This window comes from Pristiophorus japonicus, chromosome 6 (genome assembly GCF_044704955.1).
Source record: "Pristiophorus japonicus isolate sPriJap1 chromosome 6, sPriJap1.hap1, whole genome shotgun sequence".
NCBI classification, from domain to species: Eukaryota; Metazoa; Chordata; class Chondrichthyes; family Pristiophoridae; genus Pristiophorus; species Pristiophorus japonicus.
Window position 1 is genome coordinate 73458831 of NC_091982.1, and position 24900 is coordinate 73483730.

At 44.6% G+C, this 24900-nt stretch overlaps 2 protein-coding genes across 2 annotated transcripts in view; both read left to right on the forward strand.

Annotated features, from left to right (window-relative positions):
* LOC139265692 (uncharacterized) overlaps window positions 1-24900 on the forward strand; it is a 139120-nt gene that overhangs the window by 28098 nt on the left and 86122 nt on the right. The gene's annotated exons all lie outside the window — the stretch shown is intronic.
* On the forward strand, window positions 19128-21010 carry LOC139265693 (BTB/POZ domain-containing protein KCTD8-like). The gene has a single exon (XM_070882941.1). The coding sequence runs from the start codon at window positions 19299-19301 to the stop codon at window positions 20136-20138; it is 840 nt and encodes a 279-aa protein (XP_070739042.1). The 5' UTR covers window positions 19128-19298; the 3' UTR covers window positions 20139-21010.

Consider the following 24900-nt stretch of genomic DNA (forward strand, 5'->3'; position numbering starts at 1 on the left):
CTAGCTATCTGTGCTCCAACAGATTACTAGGGCTGCTGAGGTGCTGCCCTGGGGGAGTGGCAGTGTGTTAGTGGAGCAGGAACTTTCTGTCCTCTCTCTCAGATTGACAGCATTCCTGCTCCCACCACTGCCACTCCACAATTGCGCTTGTCGCTTCCTGTCATCCAGTCAGCCCAAATGACTACCACCCATGCTGAGGTGTTGTAGTCTTCAGCTGGGCCTTCCCAGACCCAGAGCTGCTCGAGGGCATCCTGCAAGGCCATCTGAAGTTTCTACACGGACACGCAGCAGCCTTTTGCCAACCATGCTACAGCCACTGGGCCAACACTTCGTAGGAGCACTAGAGTATAAGCAAATGCACAGTAACGAGAGTCACTAAGGGATTGATTAAGGGTGAATAGTTAATATTGTTGTTGTAAATATGTGTTCACGGATTATTAATAAATATATTAATTCAGTTTGAATTCTCTTCTGATGTCTTTCATTTCAGCTTTGTGCTGATATGGCGTGTGACGGGGATGGAATGATGGGGATGTGGTGAGCAACGGGGATCTGGGGTTTAATTCATTGGGGTTTCATGCAGTCTGATAAGGTGATTACGGCCACCCTCCCAGAAGGTCGATTGAGTAGCTGCCTCCTCCATCGCTCCTGTTCCTTCTCCTCATCATCCTTCTTGCCTCCTCCTTCCCCCTCCTGAGGTGCTCCCACAATCCCTGGTGGCAAGGGCTAGGTCCTGCAGGTTTTTCACTCTACTCTGATTCTTAGACCTCGAAACTTATAGTGGGAAAAGGACAACACATGACACAAAATTTTAGACTTAACCCAGCATTCGTTTTATTACGCAACGAAAACTGACTCAAAACTACAGGACTAGACTGCCGAGAGAAATTGACTTAAGACATTCAATCACCATTCCTGGCTGTAGTTGTTGTAGGTTCGTGGTTCTTCTTCTGGCAGTTAACTGCAGCTTCTTGCTGTTTCTTTTTCTTCCATGCCTGCTTGCTGTTTCTTTTTGTGTATCTCCTCCTGCTTCTGCTTTCTTCTTGTTTTCTCTGCTTTAGTTGCCTGTCTGTGTCCGTATATATCCAGGTTTTGAATAAGTTTCCCACTGTGACGAAATTTGATTATTGATCTGTTTAACTGTTTGGTGATGAGGTTGAATTGCTCCTGATTTGTGTGCGGAGTTTGACAATGCAAAAGATATTTCCATATGCTGAAATGCTGTTAGCCTAAAAATGTGCACCTTGTGGGAGGTCCTTTGTTGTTACAGACTTGATATCTCCAAATGGCTGTATCCCCACCCTGGTCAATCGAGTTTGGGACTTCATGTAACATTCCATTGTTGTTATGCATGAAATTATGCATGAAGTTAGTTTTTGGTTCCTATTCACAGTGTGTTCTTAATAGTCCAGTTTAATTCCAAAGCTTGTATCAATCAATTTTTAGTTCATGATCTGTGTTTTTTTTCCTAAAATTAGTAACTTTACAGCCCTCATGATGGCCAAGTTGTGGAGCATGCAGCAGAGCACCACAAAATGGGACACCCACTCAGATGAGTACAGGAGAGAACCTCCTGGGCGGTCAAGACAACGGAACCGTTGCTTGAGCATCCCGATGGTCTGCTCGATGATATTCCTGGTGGCAGCATGGCTCTCATTATATGAGTGCTGGGAAGGAGTGTTGGGATTGCGGAGGGGAATCATAAGCCAGGTGGAGCGCAGATAGCCCTTGTCACCCACCAGCCAGCTGCGAACTTGATGAGTGCTGGCACATTGGTTTGGCACAGGATAAAGGCATCGTGGCTGCTGCAATGACACTGAGGATTCGCTGTCTGCGGTCGCACACCAACTGTAAGTGATAGCCTTTGCGGTTAGTGAAGATCTCAGGATTGTTATGCATTGCCCGCCAAGCTTCATGTGTGCAGTCATAAGGAATCCCGCTTTCCCTTCAAAGCCACATGCATGCTCATCCTGCTTCTCTCTGGTGATGAGAAGGAAATGTAATCCCTTCTTCTACTGTAGAGAGCCTCCGTAATTTCCCGGATGCAGCAATGGACAGCGAACTGCAAGATGTTAGCTATAACTCCTGTTGCAGACTGGAAGGATCCGCTGGCGAAGAAATTGAGGGTGATGGTGACCTTGACTGCCACTGAGAGAGCTGTGGTTGCCCTGATCTGAGGCTGGAGGAATGGTTGCAGGAGGTGTCAGAGTTCTGTGACCATCTCCTTGATGAATTGGAGCCTTCTAATACAGTGCTCCTCGATTAATTGGAAGTAGGAGAAGTGCTCTCGGAATACTCTCAGAGGGTAAGGTCTCCTGTTGAGAGCCCCGATGGCCCGCCTCCCTCTGGCCACTTATTCCAATCTTTCTTGTTACCTCTGCTCTCTCCGCTGTAGATCTTAGAAGGGTGAGGTCGACTGCCAGTACAGTCCCCATTAATGTAACCAAGTGTAGCAGTTTGAATTTTTTGGGAATAAATGTAGCTATTTTTTAGTTGCCTACACTCCTGATATTAAATAACCTTGAAATCATAGAATGAGACTGTTGCACTATGTGAAACTGACAGAAAACTCCACTAACCTACAGCTGTGACTCATTACTGATGATCCCTTTCAAAAACGTCCCTGGAGGTGGCTTCCTGGCACTTCACGCCAGCTCTCCGTTTTGCTGTTTCCTTCAGTCACTAAGGTGGCGACAATCAATTTTGCAGATCGGGCGGTCAGTAAGCGTTGTATACTCACTGGCGTTGTGGCTCCTGGTGATAACTGTTAACGGCGGCGCTGCAGTGGGGGGGTGCAATTTGCCTCGCCCCAGCGATAACGCCCTGTTCGCACCATCTGCTGCCGCTAATGTACGGAATTTTTCCCCTGTTATCTTTTTTCCAACACTTGTCAAAGTGTTGAGAAGAGCTCAACATAGCTTTCATCAGGTGGCAAGGCTCCTGAGAATCCAGAATGTTGTGGATAGAATCCATGTAGATATTAGTGCTCCTCTATCAACCGGATGGTCTCCATAAACCGACAAGGTTCCATTAAATTATTGTTCAGGTGGTGTCTGACTATAGAAACAGCATATGCCCATTATCCGTGAAATAATGACAGTCCACTGTACTGCATTATTTGAAGGCTTACAACGATTGTGTGGATGGTTGTTGGGAGACCAGAGCTATCGTCTGCAGACATGGCTGCTGACTCGACGAAGAAAACCCTGAACATTAGTGGAACAGAGATACAATCAGGCACATTCCTCAACCAGAATTAAAGTAGAATACAGCATTAACATACCAAAACAAAAGGTTTGTTGTTTGGACTGCTCATGTGTAGTGCTTCTATAAAGCTCAGCAAAGGTCCCCAACACAATCAAGGTCTGCTGCATGTTGCATAACTTTTCAGTACCAATAGGAGCGAGCACTCAGCATGATGAATAGAAAACCTATCTTGTACAGATGAGAGAAGGAGAATAAGGTAGAAGAGGAGGAAATAATGGAAACTTATGTGCAGCCTGGAAGATTGGTGCAGCAATCTGACTGATAACTGTTTCTAGTAATTTCCACATCTGGTCCCTCCACAAGGTATTGTTGACAACCAGCACACAATGTACCCAGAAGCAGCATGCTGCACATTTCCATCTGCTGTAGCTCCTGTTATCGTACACCATCCTGCTCTCAGCTGTTACCTTAACAGTTCCTTACCAAAAAAAGATGTCCACATTGTGGAGAAGTAAAGTGCTCTATTGTGCAGTATAAAGTGTGATACTTCCATGGCCAAGTGTTTCTAAATCTGATCACCATGGTGTTCTTGGATACCCTTGGTGTCACTATAAAGTGTGCTCTCTTACTTCCTAATCTAGTGCTGTCTGAGTGGGCAAAGCAAATGGATGGAAGTAACATTTTACCCCTGGGTGCAGGGCCAGAAGATGGCACTATTATAACAGGAGCCATGTCCAAGAAGGCACTGGCAGCCAGCACCTACCGACTAACTAGCACTTAAGGGGCAGGCTGGATTTAATGGATGTGGAGTCACTCTGAGAAAAATTCTCATCTGTCTTCTTCTGCATTGCTCTTGCAGGATGATGTGTTGTTGGAATGAGAATGGACTGAAGGGCTCCACTGAGGAATGGGAATCCTGCCAACATACATACCTTGAGCTGACTCCACATCCTATCCAGTTACTGACAGGTTTCTGTAAACTGGAGCATAAATCTCAATATCCAGAGTCGTAGAAATTCTGGGAAAATCTGTGTCTGCTTGATCTCTCTGTCCTCGAGAGCTCCCCTGTAAATGGCCTTGAAATGGATATGCACTCTAAACTGCACTGTAGTTATGAAAATTCTTGACGCATTGTTCTAGAGGGTTCGTGGATGCACTGCTGCGCATTCTCCAAAAATCCATGCAGAGAATTCACCATAGTCTCAAAAGATGACATCAAGGCCTTTTGTTCATGACTCAACTCCTTTCCACAAGCAGGACTAGTTGGGTACCAATCCTTGCAGCTGAGGAATGCATCAGCCTGGGGAACTGATTATTGTTGCTTGGATGCTAGCTCTATGCTTCCTCACTTGTGTTAATTTTCCTCCTCCTTTTCATCGTGTCAGAGTATTGTATCCAAAAGGACCCCCATGAAGTACGAAGTGCAATGCCAGAAGCTGCTTAAAAGTTCAGACATCATCTGCATAGCAATAAAAACACCGTAATGCAAATAAAACGCCTCCCAAAAGTTTTAGTTTAAATGTCACTGGAAATGGCCGCCTTCCAGCTTGTACCACCCATGATCTGTGGGAAGTGCAGGAATTGATGTAATGGAATTGGTAAATATGTCATTTGATGCCAATTTACCTTATTGAGGCTTCCATCGATTTTGGGCAGAAGTTCTCTGGCCGCCTAGATTAAAATCCACCTGAAAATCTAAACAGGCAGAAACCAAGCCGTAAGTTGGTTCTTCAATCATATTAATAATTACGCCCAATACCACCCCATTTTGAGTTGCAAATGGGGTGATAGCAACAGCTCTGCCAACTTTTCCCATAATTACTATTCTTTCACTACAAGCGGAATGAAACCCAAAACAAAATATCCACTTCCCTTAGCAACCACTCTTTAGGAACTATTGCCTGGCCACATTTTCTGTGTCAGACTATGGCACTGTTGGCCAGGCTTGCTGCATCCATTATTCTTGTACAGGTTGAATATTGAAAGGAGGAGCTGGGTCTTGCGAATTTGGTCAGTCCAATCCTCCAAACTGCAAACTCAGAATCATCTTTATCATGGGCAAGTGCAATTGAATTTTGCTGGCCTTCCAAATTAATGGAGTGGAATGCATTGCCTGAAAGGGTGGTGGAGACAGACTCAATTGTGACTTTCCAATAGGAATTAGTTAAGTATCTGAAGAAAAAAAATTTGCAGGGCTACGGTGAAAGTGCCTTTGCAGAGAGCCAGTACCGGTTTGATGGGCCGAATGGCCTCCTTCTGTGCTGTAACCATTCTATGATGCTATGAAATTAGGGATTAGATAGCATACTTTGATCATGAACTGCCTCCCTATCAAATGCACCCACATAGCCCCATTTTAAATGATTTAGAATTTCCTTACAGCAATATTCTATTGCTTTTTATGAAAATGAGTTACTCTGCACTACCACTAGAGGGCACTGTATCAACAAATTGTTAAAACTCTGTTTTCAGGATGTCTGAAAATCCTTTAACTCATGCTATGGATAAAATCGATTTAATATTTAGAATGAAAATCAAAGCATTTTGTCTTTACAGTACTTATGGCAAGTTTTACATGCTCTTCTCTCTCTTTTTAGGCAGTCCCTCAGAGTCAAGGATGACTTGCTTCCACACGAATATGAGTTCTCAAGTGACTGATGAGTTCAATGCGGGACTTACAGTCTCTGTCACAGGTGGGGCAGACGGTGGGTGGGATGCTTGGGTTGTTGTGTGCTCCTTCCTCTGTTTGCATTTGGCTTCCGCGTGCGCCCGGCGAAGAGTCTCGAGGTGTTCGGCTTCTCCTCCATTTTGAGCGGTTTTGCGCCAGGGATTCCCAGGTGTCGGTGGGGATGTTGCACTTTTTCAAGGAGGCTTTGAGGGTGTCCTTGAAGCGTTTCCACTGCCCACCTGGGGCTCGCTTGCCATGTCGGAGCGCTGAGTAGAGCGCTGGTTTTGGGAGTCTAGTATCGGGCAAGCGGACGATGTGGCCAGTCCATCGGAGCTGATCGAGCGTGGTCAATGCTTTGATGCTGGTAATATTGGCCTGAACGAGAACACTGATGTTGGTGTGCCTATCCTTCCAATGGATTTGCAGGATCTTGCGGCGGCAGCATTAGTAATACTTCTCTAGTACTTTGAGGTACCTGCTGTACATAGTCCATGTCTGAATCATATAGGAGAGCAGGTATCACTACTGCTCTGTAGACAATAAGCTTGGTGCCGGGTTTGAGGTCCTGGTCTTCATACACCCTCTTCCTCAGGTGACCAAATTCTGCACTGGCACACTGAAGGTGGTGTTGGACTTCATCATCGCCATCTGCACTTGTTCACAGTAGGCTCCCGAGTTTTGGAAAATGGTCCACATTGTACAAGGCCTCATCATGGATCTTGATAGTCAGGGGGCAGTACGGTGTGGCGGAGACAGGTTGTCAGAAAATCTTTGAGTTACGGATGTTTAGTGCAAGGCCCGTACTCTCATACGCTTTGGTGAAGGTGTTGTCGATGGTTTGGATTTCGACCTCTAAGCGTGCACAAACGCAAGTGTTGCCTGTATTCTGTAATTCAGTGACAGAGGATGGGACAACCTTGGAGCTGGCCTTGAGGCAATGGAGGTTGAACAATTTCCCTTTTGTTCTGTAGATTAGCTCCACTCCAGCGCGGAGCTTATTGTGGGTGAGATGGAGCATTGCAGCAAGGGAGATTGAGAAGGCCCTTGGTGCGATGACACAGCCTTGCTTGACCCCGATCTGCACATGTATTGGGTCTGTGGTGGATCCGTTGGTCAGGATCACGGCTTGCATGATATCATGAAGCAGGTAGATGATTGTGATGAACTTTTGAGGGCTGTCGAATTTGAGGAGGACACTCCATAATCCCTCCCGGTTGACAATGTCAAAGGCCTTTGTGAGGTCAAAGAAGTCCATGTGCATAGGCTGGTGCTGCTCCCTGCATTTTTCTTGAATTTAACACGCGGTAAAGATCATGTCCATTGTGCCCCTTAGTGGGCGGAATCCACGTTGCGACTCTGGGAGGAGCTCTTCAGCCACTGGGAGATGGTGATTGAGGAGGATTCTTGCGATGACTTTCTTTGTGGCAGACAGCAGCGAAACTCTTCTGTAATTACCGCAATCAGACTAGTCACCCTCTCTGAGATCCCCTGGCATGCTCTCCTCCTTCCAAATAAGAGAAATGAGTGATTCTAGTAAACTTCAAATAACTATTTATTTTTGCTATTTGGAACTGCTATTAACACTGGAGAAGTACCACCAACGCTGCCTCTGCAAAATTCTGCAAATTCATTGGCAGGGTAGGCACACCAATGTCAGCGTTCTCTCATCCCCAGCATCGAGGCTGTAGTGTATGTAGGCACCTTTAGTAATGACTCCACGAGGCAGGGTATGGTCTTAAACTCTGCAGGCTTGCAGTCTTTTATTAGCAGCTCCTGAGTGCGTGCCAACAATCTGTGTGTTCCTTTTTATACTGGGTTACCTGCCGTGTGCAGGTAACCCCTGGGTCTCCAGCAACAGCACCCTCTAGTGTACCGGTAAGGTGTGTACAGTACAAGGGCACATTCAATGTTGCATACATTGTTACAGACATCACACAGTAAACAGGCATGCATACACAACAATACTCCCCCCACCCCCCCCACCCGGAGCATTTTTCATATCCTTGTTGTCATGACCAGGGGAGGTGATCGGTGTTGGGCTATGGGAGGTTGTGGTGAGGGTTGTGTGGTTGCCAGGTGTGACCCCTGTGCTTGAGGCTGGCCATGTATGTTTCCCCTCCCTCACACACAAACCAAGTGGGTGTCACTGTTGTGGGATCCCTCAGGGAGGTAGCCACGGCAGCAGTGGGTGGTGTGTATACACTGTGGTGTGGGTAGTTGTGGGGTGGTGGGCAGGGCCACAAGACTGGGCTCCTTGTCCACCAATGGGGATGAGGGTCAGGTCATCCCAGGGTTTGCCAGGGAAGCTGGAGGGTATTGGCCTCATGTTTCTGGTGTTGGCCCTGGTGGCCAGGGCTGTAGGGCTGGTCTGGTGCCGGTTGCCATTGGTGGTGGCTGAGCTGCCCATTGACCACTGTCCCTGTAGTGGGTCTGCTCCCACTGCCTGTGTGTGTGTCCTGCAAGGGGCATCACATTCGTTCCAGAGGTCCAGGCTACATGGTCAGGTAGCCTGCTGGACCTGGGGGTCTCCCACAGGGGGATTCCATTGGCATTAGCATGGTCCCTGCAGGACCCAATATCCTTTGGCAGTATTCGACCTGTATACATGACACCTTGGCTCTGATCACACATAGTCGAGCTTGCATTATACATTCTAGCACTTGCATCACTTTTGGGTGTCCTGGTTTCAACAGACATGGTTACATTAGGCATTTCACAATCTCTATCATTATTGTTAAGCATAATAAACTTGTTCTTAACCTTACTGACACCTGCATTCATCTCATTAGTCACATTAGTTAAACCAGCATCACAATTCTTGGTTACATTGCATACATTTTCATACTTGCACCCTTTAATTGCATCTTTAGCTTTAAAGTCCGTGTACTCAAATAGTTGGAACTGCCCCTTTAAATTTTTTTGGTTACCGGTCTCCTTTAAGGGAGCTTTCAAATCCGATTGGCCGCTCAATGTCAAATGATGCTCCTCCATGTTGACTCGTGGCATGGAGGCCATTTTGAATGCAGGTCTGCTGCAGCCATTTTGTGGTGTTGTTGCAGGCAGGCTGTGGTGCTCTTTGCTTCCACATACTTGTGGTGCTGCAGTCTTTCTGTGGTCTTGCTGCAGGCAGGCTGTGGTGGTCTTTTCTTCCACAGCACCACTTCGCCTGATGTGGACCCGGTTCATCCAATTCCTGCCCAGCAGCGTGGGACCGTTGCCAGCTACAATCCACAGGAAAAGTTTGTGCAACACACCGCCCTGGGAGACCTGGACGTCTACACTGCCAACGATTTGGATTTTACCTTTGGTATAGGTGAGCAGCTTTGCCTGGACAGGGGACAGTTTTGGTCGAGTGGCAGGATTCCTCCACATTTTTTCAAGGTCTTTTGGCTAATCACAGACTGGCTCGCCCTGTGTCGATCTCCATGGAGACTGGGACCCCATCGATGTCCACTTCCATCATCAATGGAGAACTTCCGGTGGAGCAGGTAAAGATTCCATACTCCTCTCCCAGAGTTAGAGCAGCTACATCTTCATCTGTGTCGGAGTCCCGGTGATTAGCCAACTCATTGGAGACACAGTGAGTACAGCCTTTTCTGCACATTCTCTGAAGGTGCCCTTTTTCTTTGCAGCCTTTGCATGCATAGTCTTTGTAGCGGCACTGGTGGGCCCTGTGGTTTCCTCCACAGCACCAGCACGGGGTCATCCGGTTTGCCCCATGTGGCGGACTCAGGGTTGCGGGACTTGGGGCAGCATTTCTGCCTTTAGAAGTGTCCATGCGCTGCACTGCGCTCACTGGTTTAGAGTCCTTGGTCAGTATTCGCCTGGAGTTACTGGCCGAAACCATGTAGGCCTGGCTCACTTGAATTGCTTTCTGCAGGGTGACCGTAGTGTCAGCCGAGAGCAATTTGCGTAGGAGGCCTTCGTGGCCGATTACGATGACAAATATGTCCCTTAGTGCTTCATTAAGGTGGTTGCCAAACTCACACGGTGCGGCTAGTCTTTTTAAGTGTGCAGCATACTTGGCAATTTCTTGGCCCTCAGGTCGCTGGTAAGTGTAGAACCGGTCTGTGAGGATGCTTTCTTTCGGTTTTAGTTGTTCCTGTATGATAGTTACAAGTTCCTCATAGCTCTTGGTGGTTGTCTTCTCCGGGGCTAGTAAGTCCCTGACGAGACCGTAGATGGTGGGCCCACAACTGCTAAGCAGGATGGCCCTGCGTTTGTTCGGTAGTGTAGCCGGTATGTCCCCGTCCAGGTCATTGGCTATGAAGAAGTGTTCCAATCTTTCCACGAAAGCATCCCAATCCTCCCCCTCCGTAAATTGCTGAACGTTGCTAAGGTTAGACATGTTGAGCGTGTAGTTCGTGATCTCGTATTCCCGTCGCCAGTTGTATTGTATGTAGGCAACTTTATTAATGACTCCACGAGGCAGGGTATGGTCTTAAACTCTGCAGGCTTGCAGGCTTTTATTAGCAGCTCCTGAGTGCGTGCCAACAAGCTGTGTGTTCCTTTTTATACTGGGTTACCTGCCGTGTGCAGGTAACCCCTGGGTCTCCAGCAACAGCACCTTCTAGTGTACCGGTAAGGTGTGTACAGTACAAGTACACATTCAATGTTGCATACAGTGTTACAGACATCACACAGTAAACAGGCATGCATACACAACAGAGGCATTGATCACGCTCGACCAGCTCCAGTGGGTGGGCCACATTGTCCGCATGCCCGATGCTGGACTCCCGAAACAAGCACTCTACTCTGAGCTAAATCATGGCAGGCGAGCCCCAGGAGGGCAGAGAAAATGCTTCAAGGAAACCCTCAAAGCTTCCTTGAAAAAATGCAACGTCCCCACCGACTCGGGAATCCCTGACCTAAGACCGCTCAAAGTGGAGGAGGAGCATCCGAGATGGCACTGAAGACTTCGAGTCTCTTCGCCGGGAGCACAAAAAGTGGAAGGAGCGTACGAGAAATCAAGCACCCCACCCACCCATCCCCCCAACCACCATCTGCCCCATCTGTGACAGAGACTGTAGATCTGCATTGGTCTCCTTAGAACTCATTTTAGTGTGGAAACAAGTCATCCTCGACTCCAGGAGACTTCCTAAAAAGAGAAGAAATTATTCAATATATTATTGTAGGCTTCAATGGAAGAAAAGCAGCTGTTTTTATTTTCCTAGCCCACAGTTATCCCACAACGAACACCATGAAAAAAACAAAACAACTAGCTATTTATCTCATTTTCTGGTTGTGGGACTTCACTATACCAGAAATTCACTGCTGTGTTTACCTAAATAATACGTGACTGTATTACAATAAGAAATCCATTGGTTGCGAAGGGCTTTGGAACATCTTGATGACATGAAAGTTATTTAAATAATTTGCTTTGCTGGCAAAAGAAAAACTTTGTTCCCATCATACATGACACCCTTATACAGGTTATACTTTGTATTAGCCAGCAGAAAGAGAGTGCGGCAAACCAGTCCCACCCACCCCTTCCCTCAACGATTATCTGTCCCACCTGTGACAGGGTCTGTGGTTCTTGTATTGGACTGTTCAGCCACCAAAGATCTCACTTCAGGAGTGGAATCAAATCTTCCTCGATTCTGAGGGACTGCCTATGATACTTTCTATTAACAAAAATATGGCTAAAAATGTTTTTTTCTGAAATCAAATCCAACGTTCTAAGTTTGTTAGCAAGGTGTTAATACTATACTGATCTCCGTTATAATATAATAACAGCAGAGTTGCAATGGGAAGGGTTGTTTTTCTTTATTAATTCATGGGATGTGGGTGTTGCTGGTAAGGCCAGCATTTAGTGCCCATCCCTAATTGCCCTTGAGTGGGTGGTGGTGAGCCGCTGCCTCAGCAGTCCGTGTCGTGAAGGTGCTCACACAGTGCTGTTAGGGTGGGAGTTCCAGGATTCTGACCCAGTGACGATGAATAAGTGGTGATATACTTCCAAATCAGGATGGTGTGTGACTTGGAGGAGTACTTGAAGGTGGTGGTGTGCCCATGTGCCTGCTGCTCTTGTCCTTCTAAGTGGTAGAGGTTGCGTGTTTGGGAGGTGCTGTCGAAGAAGCCTTAGTGAGTTGCTGCAGTGCATCTTATAGATGTTATAGACGTGATGCCGATCAAGTGGACTGCTTTGTCCTGGATGATGTCGAGCTTGTTGAGTGTTGTTGGAGCTGCACTCATCCAGGTAAGTGGAGAGTATTCCATCACACCCGTGACTTGTGAAAGGCTTTGGGGAGTCAGGAGTTGAGTTACTCGCGACAGAATACCCAGCCTTTAATTTTCTGATCAATGGTGACCCCCCAGCATATCGATGGTGAGCGATTTGATGATGGTAATACCATTGACTGTCAAGAGAAGGTTTTTAGACTCTCTCTTGTTGGAAATGGGCATTGCCTGGCACTTGTGAGGCATACATGTTATTTGCCACTTATCATCCCAAGCCTGAATGCTGTCCAGGTATTTCTACATGCGAGCACTGACTGCTTCATTATCTGAGGAGTTCCAAATGGAACTGAACACTATGCAACCATCAGCAAACATCCCCACTTCTGACCTTATGATGGAGGGAAAGGTCATTGACGAAGCAGCTGAATATGGTTGGGCCAGGACACTGCCCTGAGGAAGACCTGCAGTGATGTCCTGGGGCTGAAATGATTGGTCTCCAACAACCACAACCATCTTACTTTGTGCCAGATATGACTGCAGTCAGTGGAGAGTTTCCCCCTGATTCCATTGACTTCAATTTTACTCTGGCTCCTTGATGCTACATTTGGTCAAAGGCTGCCTTGATTTCAAGGCCAGTCACTCTCACCTCACCCTTGGAATTCAGCTCTTTTGTCCATGTTTGGACCAAGGCTGTAATGAGATCTGGAGCCGAGTGGTCCTGGTGGAAGCCAAAATGAGCGTCGGTGAGCAGGTTATTGGTAAGTGCCGCTTGATAGCATTGTCGATGACATCTTCCATCACTTTGCTGATGATTGAGAGTAGGCTGATGGGGCGGAAATTGGCCGGATTGGATTTGTCCTGCCTTTTGTGGACAGGACTTACCTGGGCAGTTTTCCACATTGTCAGGTAGATGTCAGTGTTGTAACTGTACTGGAACAGCTTGGATAGAGGTGCAACTGGTTCTAGAGCACAAGTCTTCAGCACGACAGTCAAGATGTTGTCTGGGTCCATCGCCCCAGCTGCATCCTGTGTGCTCAGCCATTTCTTAATATCATGTGGAGTGAATTGAATTGGCTGAAGACTGGAATCTGTAATGGTGGGGACCTCAGGAGGAGGCCAAAATGGATGATCCACTTGACACTTCTGAAAAGGAAAGACTTGCATTTATATAGCGCCTTTCAGGACCATCGGATGTCTCAAAGTACTTTACAACCAGTTAAGTACTTGTGGAGTGTAGTCAGTGTTGTAATGGCTGAACTGTTCTGGTTGAAGATGATTACAAATGCATGTTTTTTGCACTAACATGCTGGGCTCCGCCATCATTGAGGATCAGGATATTCATGCAGCCTGCTTCTCCTGTTAGTTGTTTAATTGTCCACCACCGTTCACAACTGGATATAGCAGGACTGCAGATCTTTGATCTGTTCCGTTGGTTGTGAGATCATTTAGCTCTATCTATAGCATGCTACTTCTACTGTTTAGCATGCATGTAGTCCTGTGTTGTAGCTTCACCAGGTTGGCACCTCATTTTTTTGTACGCCTGGTGCTGCTCCTGTCATGCTCCACTACACCCCTCATTGAACCAGGGTTGGTCCCCTGGTTTGATAGTAATAGTAGAGTGAGGGATATATCGCTAAAAAAATGATAAGAATAAAACCAGATGGACCACTTGGCATCCTTCTAGGCACTGGATTTAGACATGACAAAGTCACACCCAGCCCAGTCACTGTAAAGTCCTCCTCACTAACATCTGGGAGAACTGTCCCACAGACCATTCAAGCAACAACCTGGCATAATCATATTCACAGAATCATACCTTTCAGCCAAAATCTCAGACTCTTCCATCACCATCCCTGGATATGTCCTGTCCCACCGGCAGGACAGACCCACCAAAGATGGAAGCACAGTGCTATAAACTCTGGAGGGAGTGGTCCTCGGAGTGCTCAATATTGAAGTCTCATGGCATCAGATCAAACATGGACAAGGAAACCTCTTGCTGATTACCACCTACCACCCTCCCTCAGCTGATGAATCAGTACTCCTCCATAATTGAACACCACTTGGAAGAAGCACTGAGGGTAACAAGGGCACAGAATGTACTCTGGGTGGGGGACCTCAATGTTCATCACCAAGAGTGGCTAGATAGCACCATTACTGACTGAGCTGGCCATGTTCTGAAGCACATAGTTGCCAGACTGGACCTGCGGCAAGTGGTGAGAGAACCAACAGACGGGAAAAACCTACTTGATCTCGTCTTCACACCAATCTACCTGTCGTAAATACATCTGTCCATGACAGTATTGGTAAGAGCGACCACTGCACAGTTCTTGTGGAGACGAAGTCCCGTCTTCACACTGAGGACAGCCTCCATTGTGTTGTGTGGCACTACCACTGTGCTAAATGAGATGGATTCAGAACAGATCTAACAACTCAAAACTGGGCATCCACAAGGTGTTGTGGGCCATCAGCAGCAGCAGAATTGTATTCCACCACAATCTTTGGTTGCATAAATATGTTGAAAGTAAAATGTCAAAATGACAATTTTTTTTTGCATACATAATCTTTCTGATCAAATCTTTTCCTTCACTGCCTGCATATTCATCTAAGTAAGACTGCAGAACACTCCAAAGTGGATTTACCACGGGAAACCTTGGATTGTACGAGAACACTCCCCATTAGTTATGTCACCAGAATGGTCTGGCAGGGAGGGAAGCCCTGCTGGAGTGTCTCAAGTTGCTTGTAAAATTGATACCTTCAAAAAATCTCGAACACATACATTTTTTCTAGAATTTTCTTCCATAAAATTAAACAGTACGATATCATTGATTAAACAAAGCAGAGTGTAGTTGCACTGTTTCATTTAACTGCGATATAGTTTATTTATATTCCAGTTTCTTAATTAACATTTTCTTAATAAATAGTTATCAAAGGTACAAACAAAAGATATACCATGACACTGTGATATTGTAGAGGAAGAAAAGCTGTGTGTTTTGGAGCATGACTCCACTACTTGTGTGTAAAGTTAAAGAAATAACTTTAACTTCCATTGGTTTATAATAGTTTTGTTAAGAAATGCCAGTTGAAAATAACACCCCATGTCTCATTGGGAGCTTAGATATTACGGTTCAAATGAATGCATATAGTAACGACGGTTTGAAAGGAAATTACAAAATAGTTTTTAAAAAAGAGGAATCGAAACAAGTGAGCAATATTTATTTTAAAAACGTGCATCAAATTATACAGCGAATAAAGTAGAAAATCTAGTGACAGGATAATTGAGAGTTGCAGCAAATACTCTAAACTTCTGCAACAATTTTTTATAATGCGTTTCTTAAAATGAAACAAAGATGAGACTATACTTAAAATGGATGGCTATGTGAATTGTATATAGGACGAACAAAGCCCAACTGACTGCAATCATTGTACCATTCAAATACTGTTATGTGTGTACTATTTCTTATGGTCTATTATTTATACTTAAAGTAATACACAATGGGGTAAAAGTTGCAGTTGGAAGTTTCTCACGGGCGAAGACCTCCGACCTGTAAAAAATCTACGAATTTACCTGGTGGTCTGGGAGGTACGGAGATTCGTGCTCCTGGGTCTCTGGGTACCCGCGGGTAAAGGTCCACGTATCCCAAGGGCACGTGCGCTTGCCCAACCAATAAAAGAAGGGAATTCCCATTCATACTTATGGGGTTTCCATTTGTGCGGAACTCCTATAAGTATGAATGGGGATCACTTAAAAAATACATGAACACATGAAATATATATTTTTTAATTACATATTTAAAATTAAAATGTCATTTAATTAAATATTTTAAACAAAAATGTTTTTTTTAATTTTATGTTTTAACGGGGCTAAAAATAAACTTATAGGGACAGGGTTTTTAATGTATAAATGAGTGATAAAATTTTAGTTTTCTATATTTTTAAACTCTTGCGCTGGTAAAAGCAGGCCTTACAAGGTGTAAGAATTTCAAGGGCATTCGCTGGGCAGAAGTTGGGAAAATAGTTCAACTCTCTGCCCGTGAATACTCTTTTCTTTGGAATTCATACGATCTGTCAAGCAGATTCTTGACAGATCGCAAGTTCCAGGTTTCAGAGCATGTGCAGTGCATGCCTACACCCAGAACTTGCGGGGCCTCTACGGGTGCGCGCAAATTCAGCCCCATTGTAACACCTGAATTAAAATGTTAACTTTGCTGGCCCATATTGCTCAGCTAAACATGTGAAAAATTTTCTTTTTTTTAGTTTACTGGAGACCATTGGTATTCACCCAGCACTATAGACTGCCTTCAGTGAACTGCAGATCTTTTAAGATATCACAGACAATTACAGAATGCATCCTTGGGTATTGATATTATGTATCTTATACTGGTTAGTGATTACAAATACTATATAAGAATTCATATTTGAACTAACTGCATATAAATATTTGAATATGGTTCATTGCATGGGCAAGGAAACTTCCTGCTGATTACCACCTGCTATCCTCCCTCAGCTGATGAATCAGTACTCGTCCATGTTGAACATCACTAGAAAGAAGCACTGAGGGTAGCAATGGCACAGAATGTTCTCTAGGTGGGGGACTTCAATGTCCAACACCGGCTCGGTAGCACCAATACTGACTGAGCTGGCCAGGTCTTGAAGGGCACAGCTGCCAGACTGGGCCTGCGGCAGGTGGTGAGTGAACCTCAACCTCGTCCTCACCAATCTATATGTCGCAAATGCATCTGTCCAGGACAGTATTGGTAACAGTGATCATTGCACAGTACTTCTGGAGACGAAGTCCCATCTTCACATTGAGGACACCCTCCATCGTGTTGGTGGCACTACCACCGTGCTAAATGGAATAGATTCAGAACAGATCTAGCAGCTCAAAACTGGGCATCCATGAGGCACTGTGGGCCATCAGCAGCAGCAGAATTGTATTCCACCACAATCTGTAACCTCATGGCCCGGCTTATCCCTTACTCTACCATTACCATCAAGCCAGGGGACCAACCCTGGTTCAATGAGTGCAGAAGATGAGCATGATGAGCACCAGGCATACCTAAAAATGAGGTGCTAACTTGGGGAAGCTGCAACACAGGATTTCATGCATGCTAAACAATGGAAACAGCAAGCTATAGACAAAGCTAAGCGATCCCACAATCACCAGATGAGATCAAAGCTCTGCAGTCCTGCCACATCCAGTTGTAAACGGTGGTAGACAATTAAACAACAGGGGGAGGCATCATGAATATCCCCATCCTCAATGATGGCGGAACCCTGCACTCGAGTGCAAAAGACAAGTCTGAAGCGTTTACAACCATCTTGAGCCAGAAGTGCTAGGTGGATGATCCATATCGTCTCCTCCTGAGGTCCCCAGCATCACAGAAGCCAGTGTTCAGCCAATTCAATTCACTCCACGTGATCTCAAAAAATGGCTGAGCGCATTGGATACAGCAAAATTTATGGGCCCTGACAACATCCTAGCTTTCATGCTGATGACTTGTGCTCCAGAACTAGTTCCCCATCTAGTCAAGCTTTTCCAGTACAGCTACAACACTGCCATCTACCCAACAATGTGGAAAATTGCCCAGGTATGTCCGGTCAACAAAAAACAGGACAAATCCAATTGGGCCAATTACCGCCCCATCAGTCTACTCTCAATCATCAGCAAAGTGATAGAAGATGTAATTAACAGTGCTATCATTATATACCATCCAGAAGATGCACTCTAACAACTCCGCAAGGCTTCTTCGGATGCATCTCCCAAACACGCAACATCTACCACCTAGAAGGCGCAGCAGGCGCATGGGAACAACATCACCTGTAAGTTCCCCTTCAAGTTACACACCATCCTGACTTGGAAATTTATCTGGTTCCTTCATCGTCGCTGGGTCAAAATCCTGGAAATCCCTTCCCAAACAGCAGTGTGGGAGTACCTTCACCACACGGACTGCAGCAGTTCAAGAAGGCAGTTCACCACCACCTTCTCAAAGGCAATTATGGATGGGCAATAAATGCCACATCCCGGAACGAATAAAAAACATTGTGATGTGATGCTTTGTAGTTGTTGAAAGTAAAAACATCAATTATAATACATAGTAGGGGGTGACGGAACATATGTACAAAATTGTCAATATTCATCATCATCATAGGCAGTACCTCATAATCGAGGAAGACTTGTTTCCACTCTTAGTATAAGTTCTTAGATGGCTGTGCAGTCCAATACGAGAGCCACAGTCTCTGTCACAGGTGGGACAGACAGTGGTTGAAGGGAAAGGTGGGCGGAGAGCCTGGTTTGCCGCACGCTCCTTCCGCTGCCTGCGCTTGATTTCTGCATGCTCTCGGCGACGATACCCGAGGAGCTCAGCGCCCTCCCGGGTGCACTTCCTCCACTTAGGACGGTCTTTGGCCAGGGACTCCCAGGTGTCAGCGAGGATGTCGCACTTTATCAGGGAGGCTTTGAGAGTGTCCTTGTAATGTTTCCGCTGCTCACCTTTGGCTTGTTTGCCTTGGACGAGTTCTGAGTAAAGCGCTTGCTTTGGGAGCCTCGTGTCTGGCATGAGGACTATGTGGCCTGCCCAGAGGAGATGATCAAGTGTGGTCAGTGCTTCAATGCTGGGGATGTTGGCCTGGACGAGGACGCTATTGTTGGTGCATCTGTCCTCCCAGGGGATTTGTAGGATCTTGCGGAGACATCGTTGGTGGTATTTCTCCAGCGACTTGAGTGTCTACTGTACATGGTCCACGTCTCTGAGCCATACAGGAGGGCGGGTATTACTACGGCCCTGTAGACCGGCCCTCCTGCCAATATTAGAGTGAGCTTTGTGGTCAAAAAGTGAGGTCGATTGTAAACCCAAAGTTATGGAGTAGCGTTTAATAGTGAGGTATATTAAAACGAATTATATTTAAACGAAAATTGTCTCATTCGCGCTATGTAAGAGTTGACAGTGTGGTTGGAGGTTGCAATGGCTGCAAGGGGACGATTGTACTGACACGAAGACAAGCAACGTGGTGCTGGGAATGGGAACATTCATTCACACGCACCGCTTGAAATCGATTAGCTGGCCCAGCCAGGCTCCTCCTACTACCTGACGTCACGGGCTCCGGCGGCTCTCGCTGTTGTTGCTGGCTTTAAAATTAAAACTTGGAGGCAGCGCGGGGAGAGCGCGCACGCGAGAAAAGGAGAGAGCACGAGGGGGTCGGAGAGCGCGCTGCCCCGCACCTCAGCTCAGCTTACCTCAGCGCGGCCATGGCTCTGCCCGATAACGCCGGTTCCATCATGGCCAGCGAGGAGACCCCTTTCCCTGAGATCGTAGAGCTAAATGTCGGCGGCCAGGTGTACATCACCCGTTACTCCACCCTGCTCAGCGTGCCCGACTCCCTCCTGTCACAGATGTTCGGGCGGAAAAACTGGCTGGGGCTGGCGAGGGACGGCAAGGGACGGTTCTTCATCGACCGAGACGGCTTTCTCTTCCGCTACATTCTGGATTACATGCGGGATCAGCAACTGGTGCTGCCGGACCACTTCCCTGAGAGGAGCCGGCTGCAGAGGGAGGCCGAGTACTTCGCTCTCCCCGAACTGGTCAAAACGCTGAGCCCCAAACTCAGCAAACAGAACTCCATCAACGACGACGCCTGCCCCAGCGACACCGAGGACGGCTCCCCCAACACGGACGCGATCCGCAGCATCATCTCGGCCACGGCGGCTGCCCCCGGAACCAGCAGCGACAGGCGAGCGGGCTTCATCACCATCGGCTACCGGGGATCCTACACTCTGGGCAGGGACAGCCAGACGGACGCCAAGTTCAGAAGAGTAGCCAGGATCATGGTGTGTGGAAAAACGGCGCTGGCCAAAGAGGTGTTCGGGGAGACCCTGAACGAGAGCAGGGACCCCGACCGGCCCCCCGAACGGTACACGTCGCGGTACTACCTGAAGTTTACTTTCCTGGAACAGGCGTTTGACAAGTTGGCAGAGGCTGGCTTCCACATGGTGTCCTGTAACTCCACTGGGACCTGCGCCTTCGCTCACGATCAGACCGATGACAAGATATGGACCAGCTACACCGAATATGTTTTCTACCGTGAGTGACCTGTGCATCACAAACCTCTGCCCGCTGTTCCCCAAATGATTAGATCCAAACCCGATCCATCATCCCTAGAACCGACCCTCAGTACTCCAGCTTTAAAACTCCATGTGCCATTGCTGCCTCACCTAGTTTACCACGCACTCCAATTCATTTGGATGGATGAACTTTTTAAATGTCTGTTGCCTTTTATTTGAAAGACATGATGCTGTTTATTAAATTGGTATATTAATTTTTAAACGAGCACAAAGTTTTGTTGTGTATGCGTGTGTTTGGATGTGGTGCACATTGGGTGTTGGCACATCTCCCGGTGCCTTCAGCAGCTTAGTAGTAGCGTTACGCAGAAATAATCGTTTAAAAAGGAAATAATACCTATTGTCGGTCAGTTACAGAGAAACTGATGCAAAAGCGAACAATAGTGGTATAAAAAACAATTGATTTTTGTATATTTCAGTTGGGGTTGGTGAACCTTCATTATTTTATGAACAGCAAACTGCGTGTGTGCTTCTTTCTAAGAATGTCTAAAAGGCAGATTAATCCGAGAGAATGGGGGCAGTGTTTCTATTCAGATCAACGCAAGGATGCACAATAGTGAACTTTTAAAAAATTTGCCATTTTTTTCACAATGCCGTGTACTGAGTTCTACGATATGCGGTTTGTATCCTATAATAAATGTTTGCCAAATAACGCGTAGCCTTTAAAGAAGATAAACAAATGCAAATTTCATAGTGAAATTAATGTTGTAAAATTTTGGATAAAACTGCATGGGTTTCTGCCAAGACATTTGTGCAAATATTTCCAAATAAACCTTGATGTTTCTTATGATATGCGTATGTGATATTATTTAAAAATAAAGCTATTTTGTGACTAGAACAAATGCCAAAGTCTTGACAATTTAATTTTTACTTAATCTTTACTTAAATATCGATTATGTTTTTGTTACACGGATTTACAATTATTAGAAATTAAATTTTTATTGCAATCAAATAATATCCAGTATAAAATGCATTTACAAGATTTAAGAGCAGGTTGGTAATCACTGTTTATTGACTAGAACATTGTGCTGGATTTGACGCTATATCCCTAGTAATGAACGGAATTCACAGATGGTTAGAAAAACAGACCTACCACGTTTACAGGCATGTTTCTATGATCGGATGGCTCATTAAGGAAATTTTAAATACAGTCTCCATTCTAGATCAGTTTAAATTTGGTTTTATATTTATACTAAATTCATATAATTTTTGTGCCTATGAGTTTAAAAATCCCGATGAACAGAAATGAATATCCAGCTGTGATGCAACTTATAGTCCATAAGAGAGTAGTTGATCTTTAGCTACTTTTAAGAAAAGAACTCACTGGAGCTTCTTAAATAAATGCTTATTTTTTATGTTCTCCCCGAAACAAATCTTAACATTGAGAATATTCTTGGTTGCAGACAATTTCAGTTTTATCTGTACAGAGAATAAATTCTATTGAAACTTTTTAATTACAAAGGGAACTTTTGTAGTTTCATTTACAAAGGTTACTAATGGAAGTTTAAAAGGATGTTCCATCATTTGGTGTGGGTTGTAGCTCTCAGAACCACCCCCAACCCCTACACTCAGGCTTGAATGTAAAAGAGAAATTGGATGGAATTGCATTTCTTTACTTTTTCTGCATACTTATATCTTCTGATAGATTGGATCCGTTTGTTCTCTCTGGATCACATGGAGTAGCAAAAAAAACCAGTGCAGATGCTAGAAATCTGAAATAAAAATTGAAAGTGCTCCAAATACATCTCATGTCTGTCAACACCTAGAAAGGGAAAAGATGTGTTAGAGGTCAGACTCTTTCGGTGTACATGCAGTAATATTGTGAAACTGACTTGTGGTTTCACTGTTCTTGTGCATTAAAGAATTTACAACACAGGAAGAGGTCATATGACCTATTATGCCTGTGTGGGGCTAGCTCTTTAACTGACACTGCTGTAATCCCATTTCCCCGAACTTTACAATTCCCTTCTAAATTATCTTTATAGTGACTGTCTCAATGTGATAAGGTATTCCATGTTGTAATAACCTTTGAAAAAAACCTAACCTTCCCTTTCATTCTTCAATAGGACAGTGTTTATGAATCTTAAAAATATTACCGCCACAAACTGTAAACAGCAAGACTGTTTACAATGGGTGGGATGGTAATAATGAGGCTACGCAGTTGAATGTAAGCTTGGATATTGTCAACTTGAAAACAGACTTCTTAATCCCAACACATTAAAGTATTGTTATATCTCTCTTCACTTTTCAGTGCTGATGCAATTTAATAATATCCTGCTTGAGACTTTCTACCACCCTTATAAGTAATGTCACTGCAAGTTTCCCTACTCTCAATTGGCAAGACGTTTTAGTACAAGTGCCTTCTCATTACTTGCTACCGGAATCAGACATGGCACAAACAAGACGGGCACTAAGAGTGGAGGAAGGATTAATTTCTCTACTGCATTAGGTGCAAGTAGATACCAGTTCAAGTGTGTGTGGCCTTGTGTGTGTGCCATTCCATACTTTTATACCTCTTATAAATTGGAATTTATATGGAATATCCAAAATCCAGAAGGATGTGCATTGAGTGCTACGTTGCCTGGGAAGCAGGAATCACCAATGAGAATTTTATTTTAATAAAGAATTGCTACCTTGGCATGGATTCAGTCTGCTTCATCTGTTATTAATGAAATTAATCTTTTGAAGAGGGAGTCTTACAGTCAGTACTGTCTGTTGAAATGAAACATTACAAAGAATTATGATTAACTTTCTGCCGCCTTCTATTTAAAAAATGCTTTAATAGTAAATGCTAGTTACACTGTTGATGACCAGCTTGTACATGTTGCTGAGTCTGACAACGTAATGGAGTTTAGTTAATGTTAGAGAAATCCTCTTTAAACCAAGTTGTTTCCACAGCTGTGCCATTTCAAGTATTCAACAATCAATCTCGCTTACACGCTGAGGCTTAATAAAACCTCTTGCATGAGAAGTTGTGGCACATCTGTATTCTGTATCAATGCAGAAAATCCACACTGAATATCAGCAGTAGACATAATACACTGTTTCTGTTGCCTCCCCTCCCCGCACGCCCCCCCCCCCCCCCCCCCCCCGCCCCGTATCATTGCCTAGAACTCTGTTCCTAGTTTAAAAAAATGAAATTAACATGTGTTAACTGATAATACATGGTTCTTGTTCTGAGCTTTAGGAGCACATATTTGACAGACCTTCTTGTCAGTTTGTCTTTGTAAAATAAAACACTTGTCCATAATACTAATTTACAGTTTACCAAATATATGAAAGAAAAAGAAAAGCAAAACAAAAGGATGTTAACATTAATCATATTGCAATATTCAAAATTGGCACTGTTCCTGATAATTCTTTGTTGAATTAATTTGAAAAATGTTTCAGGAGTGATTGCTAATGTGCTTCTGGCTCTGGCATTTGTAACCTATGTTCTAGTCATACCTCAATTTTTATTCGACCACAGACAGATTTGCTGCAACATATCACTAAAATCTGTCTGTAACTATTACAAGCATATCATATGGAAGTAATCAGATGAAACATCCTTCCATCTATCAGTTTCCAAGCTGTTTAGTTCATGATAAAATTTAAAGATTAAAATTAAAATTCAGTGCTCACCGTATGTTACCGTATTGTGAAGTTTCTAGTTAGCAACATTTTACTCGAGATGCCTTTTCGCACAGTGCATTCTGGTTAGGGTGACACCCTAGTGGCTGCTTATAACTGTTTATCATTTTGAGTTACAGTTTGAGTGGAAGTTTGGTCCACAAATAAAACATTTTTAAAAATATGAGCACAAAATATTCCAATAGTTAATCAATATGCATTTTCCTTCACATTGTAAATGCATTACATTTTTACAAATTACAAAAATTGAGTTTAATCCCACAAAAATACCTTGAATATCTCAAGTATCAGTTTCCAGTTCTTTTTAATGATTTGGTGTAATTATATACCTTTTAGAGTCATAAATCGATCATGTTTGCACGAGTGTTAAAATCATCAGACTGGAGCTTATGATGTAATATCTCATTTATTGGGCAGTGGATGTATTTTCAATTTGATGCCCTTTTGTCAGCCTGCTCCAAAACACTGCCTGTTTATACCATGTGCATCTTTTAGAGCTAGCTGGTTGGTAAAAATAAGGCATCTCCCTCTCCAGCTATTTCCTCCCTACTTCACAGCCCCTCCCACAAGTTTGTCCCTGTGAAAAGGTAGCCAGTCCTAGTGAAAATCAGTTCAACAGTTTGTAATTTTCCTGGGTCATAATTAGACACAACTCCTAGTGCAGCTTAAGCCTATCGTAGTGTACATGCACCTCTGCCAGTGTTAGTGGATGGGAGGGTAATGGCAGATGGGCACATTCCTCATGCTGAAACACCAGCTTGCTGACATCCTTTAATTGCTCCTCTAATATTTTACAATTGTAAAAATATCTTTGGTCAATATTCTTTATTTTGCAATTCCCAATGTGCAAAGGTAAACTAATATAGCACCAAATTTTAAGTGTTAATATTTCAGCAATCAAAATGGACTTGGATGTTGATTTTTTAGAATTGAATAGAGAAAATGCAGCATTCAAATTCCTATTTACTAGCTTCTCCAATGGCCATGATACATTCTCTACTTACTTTTATTTTGTACATGGTTTACTTTAGAAATTATCAGTGTAAAGCCACATACAAAGCTAAAGATGACCGATTTCTATGATGGTTACTTTGACCAA

Coding starts and splice junctions, on each gene's coding strand:
- LOC139265693 (XM_070882941.1), top strand. CDS start 19,299: ATGGCTCTGCCCGATAACGCCGGTTCCATCATGGCCAGCGAGGAGACC.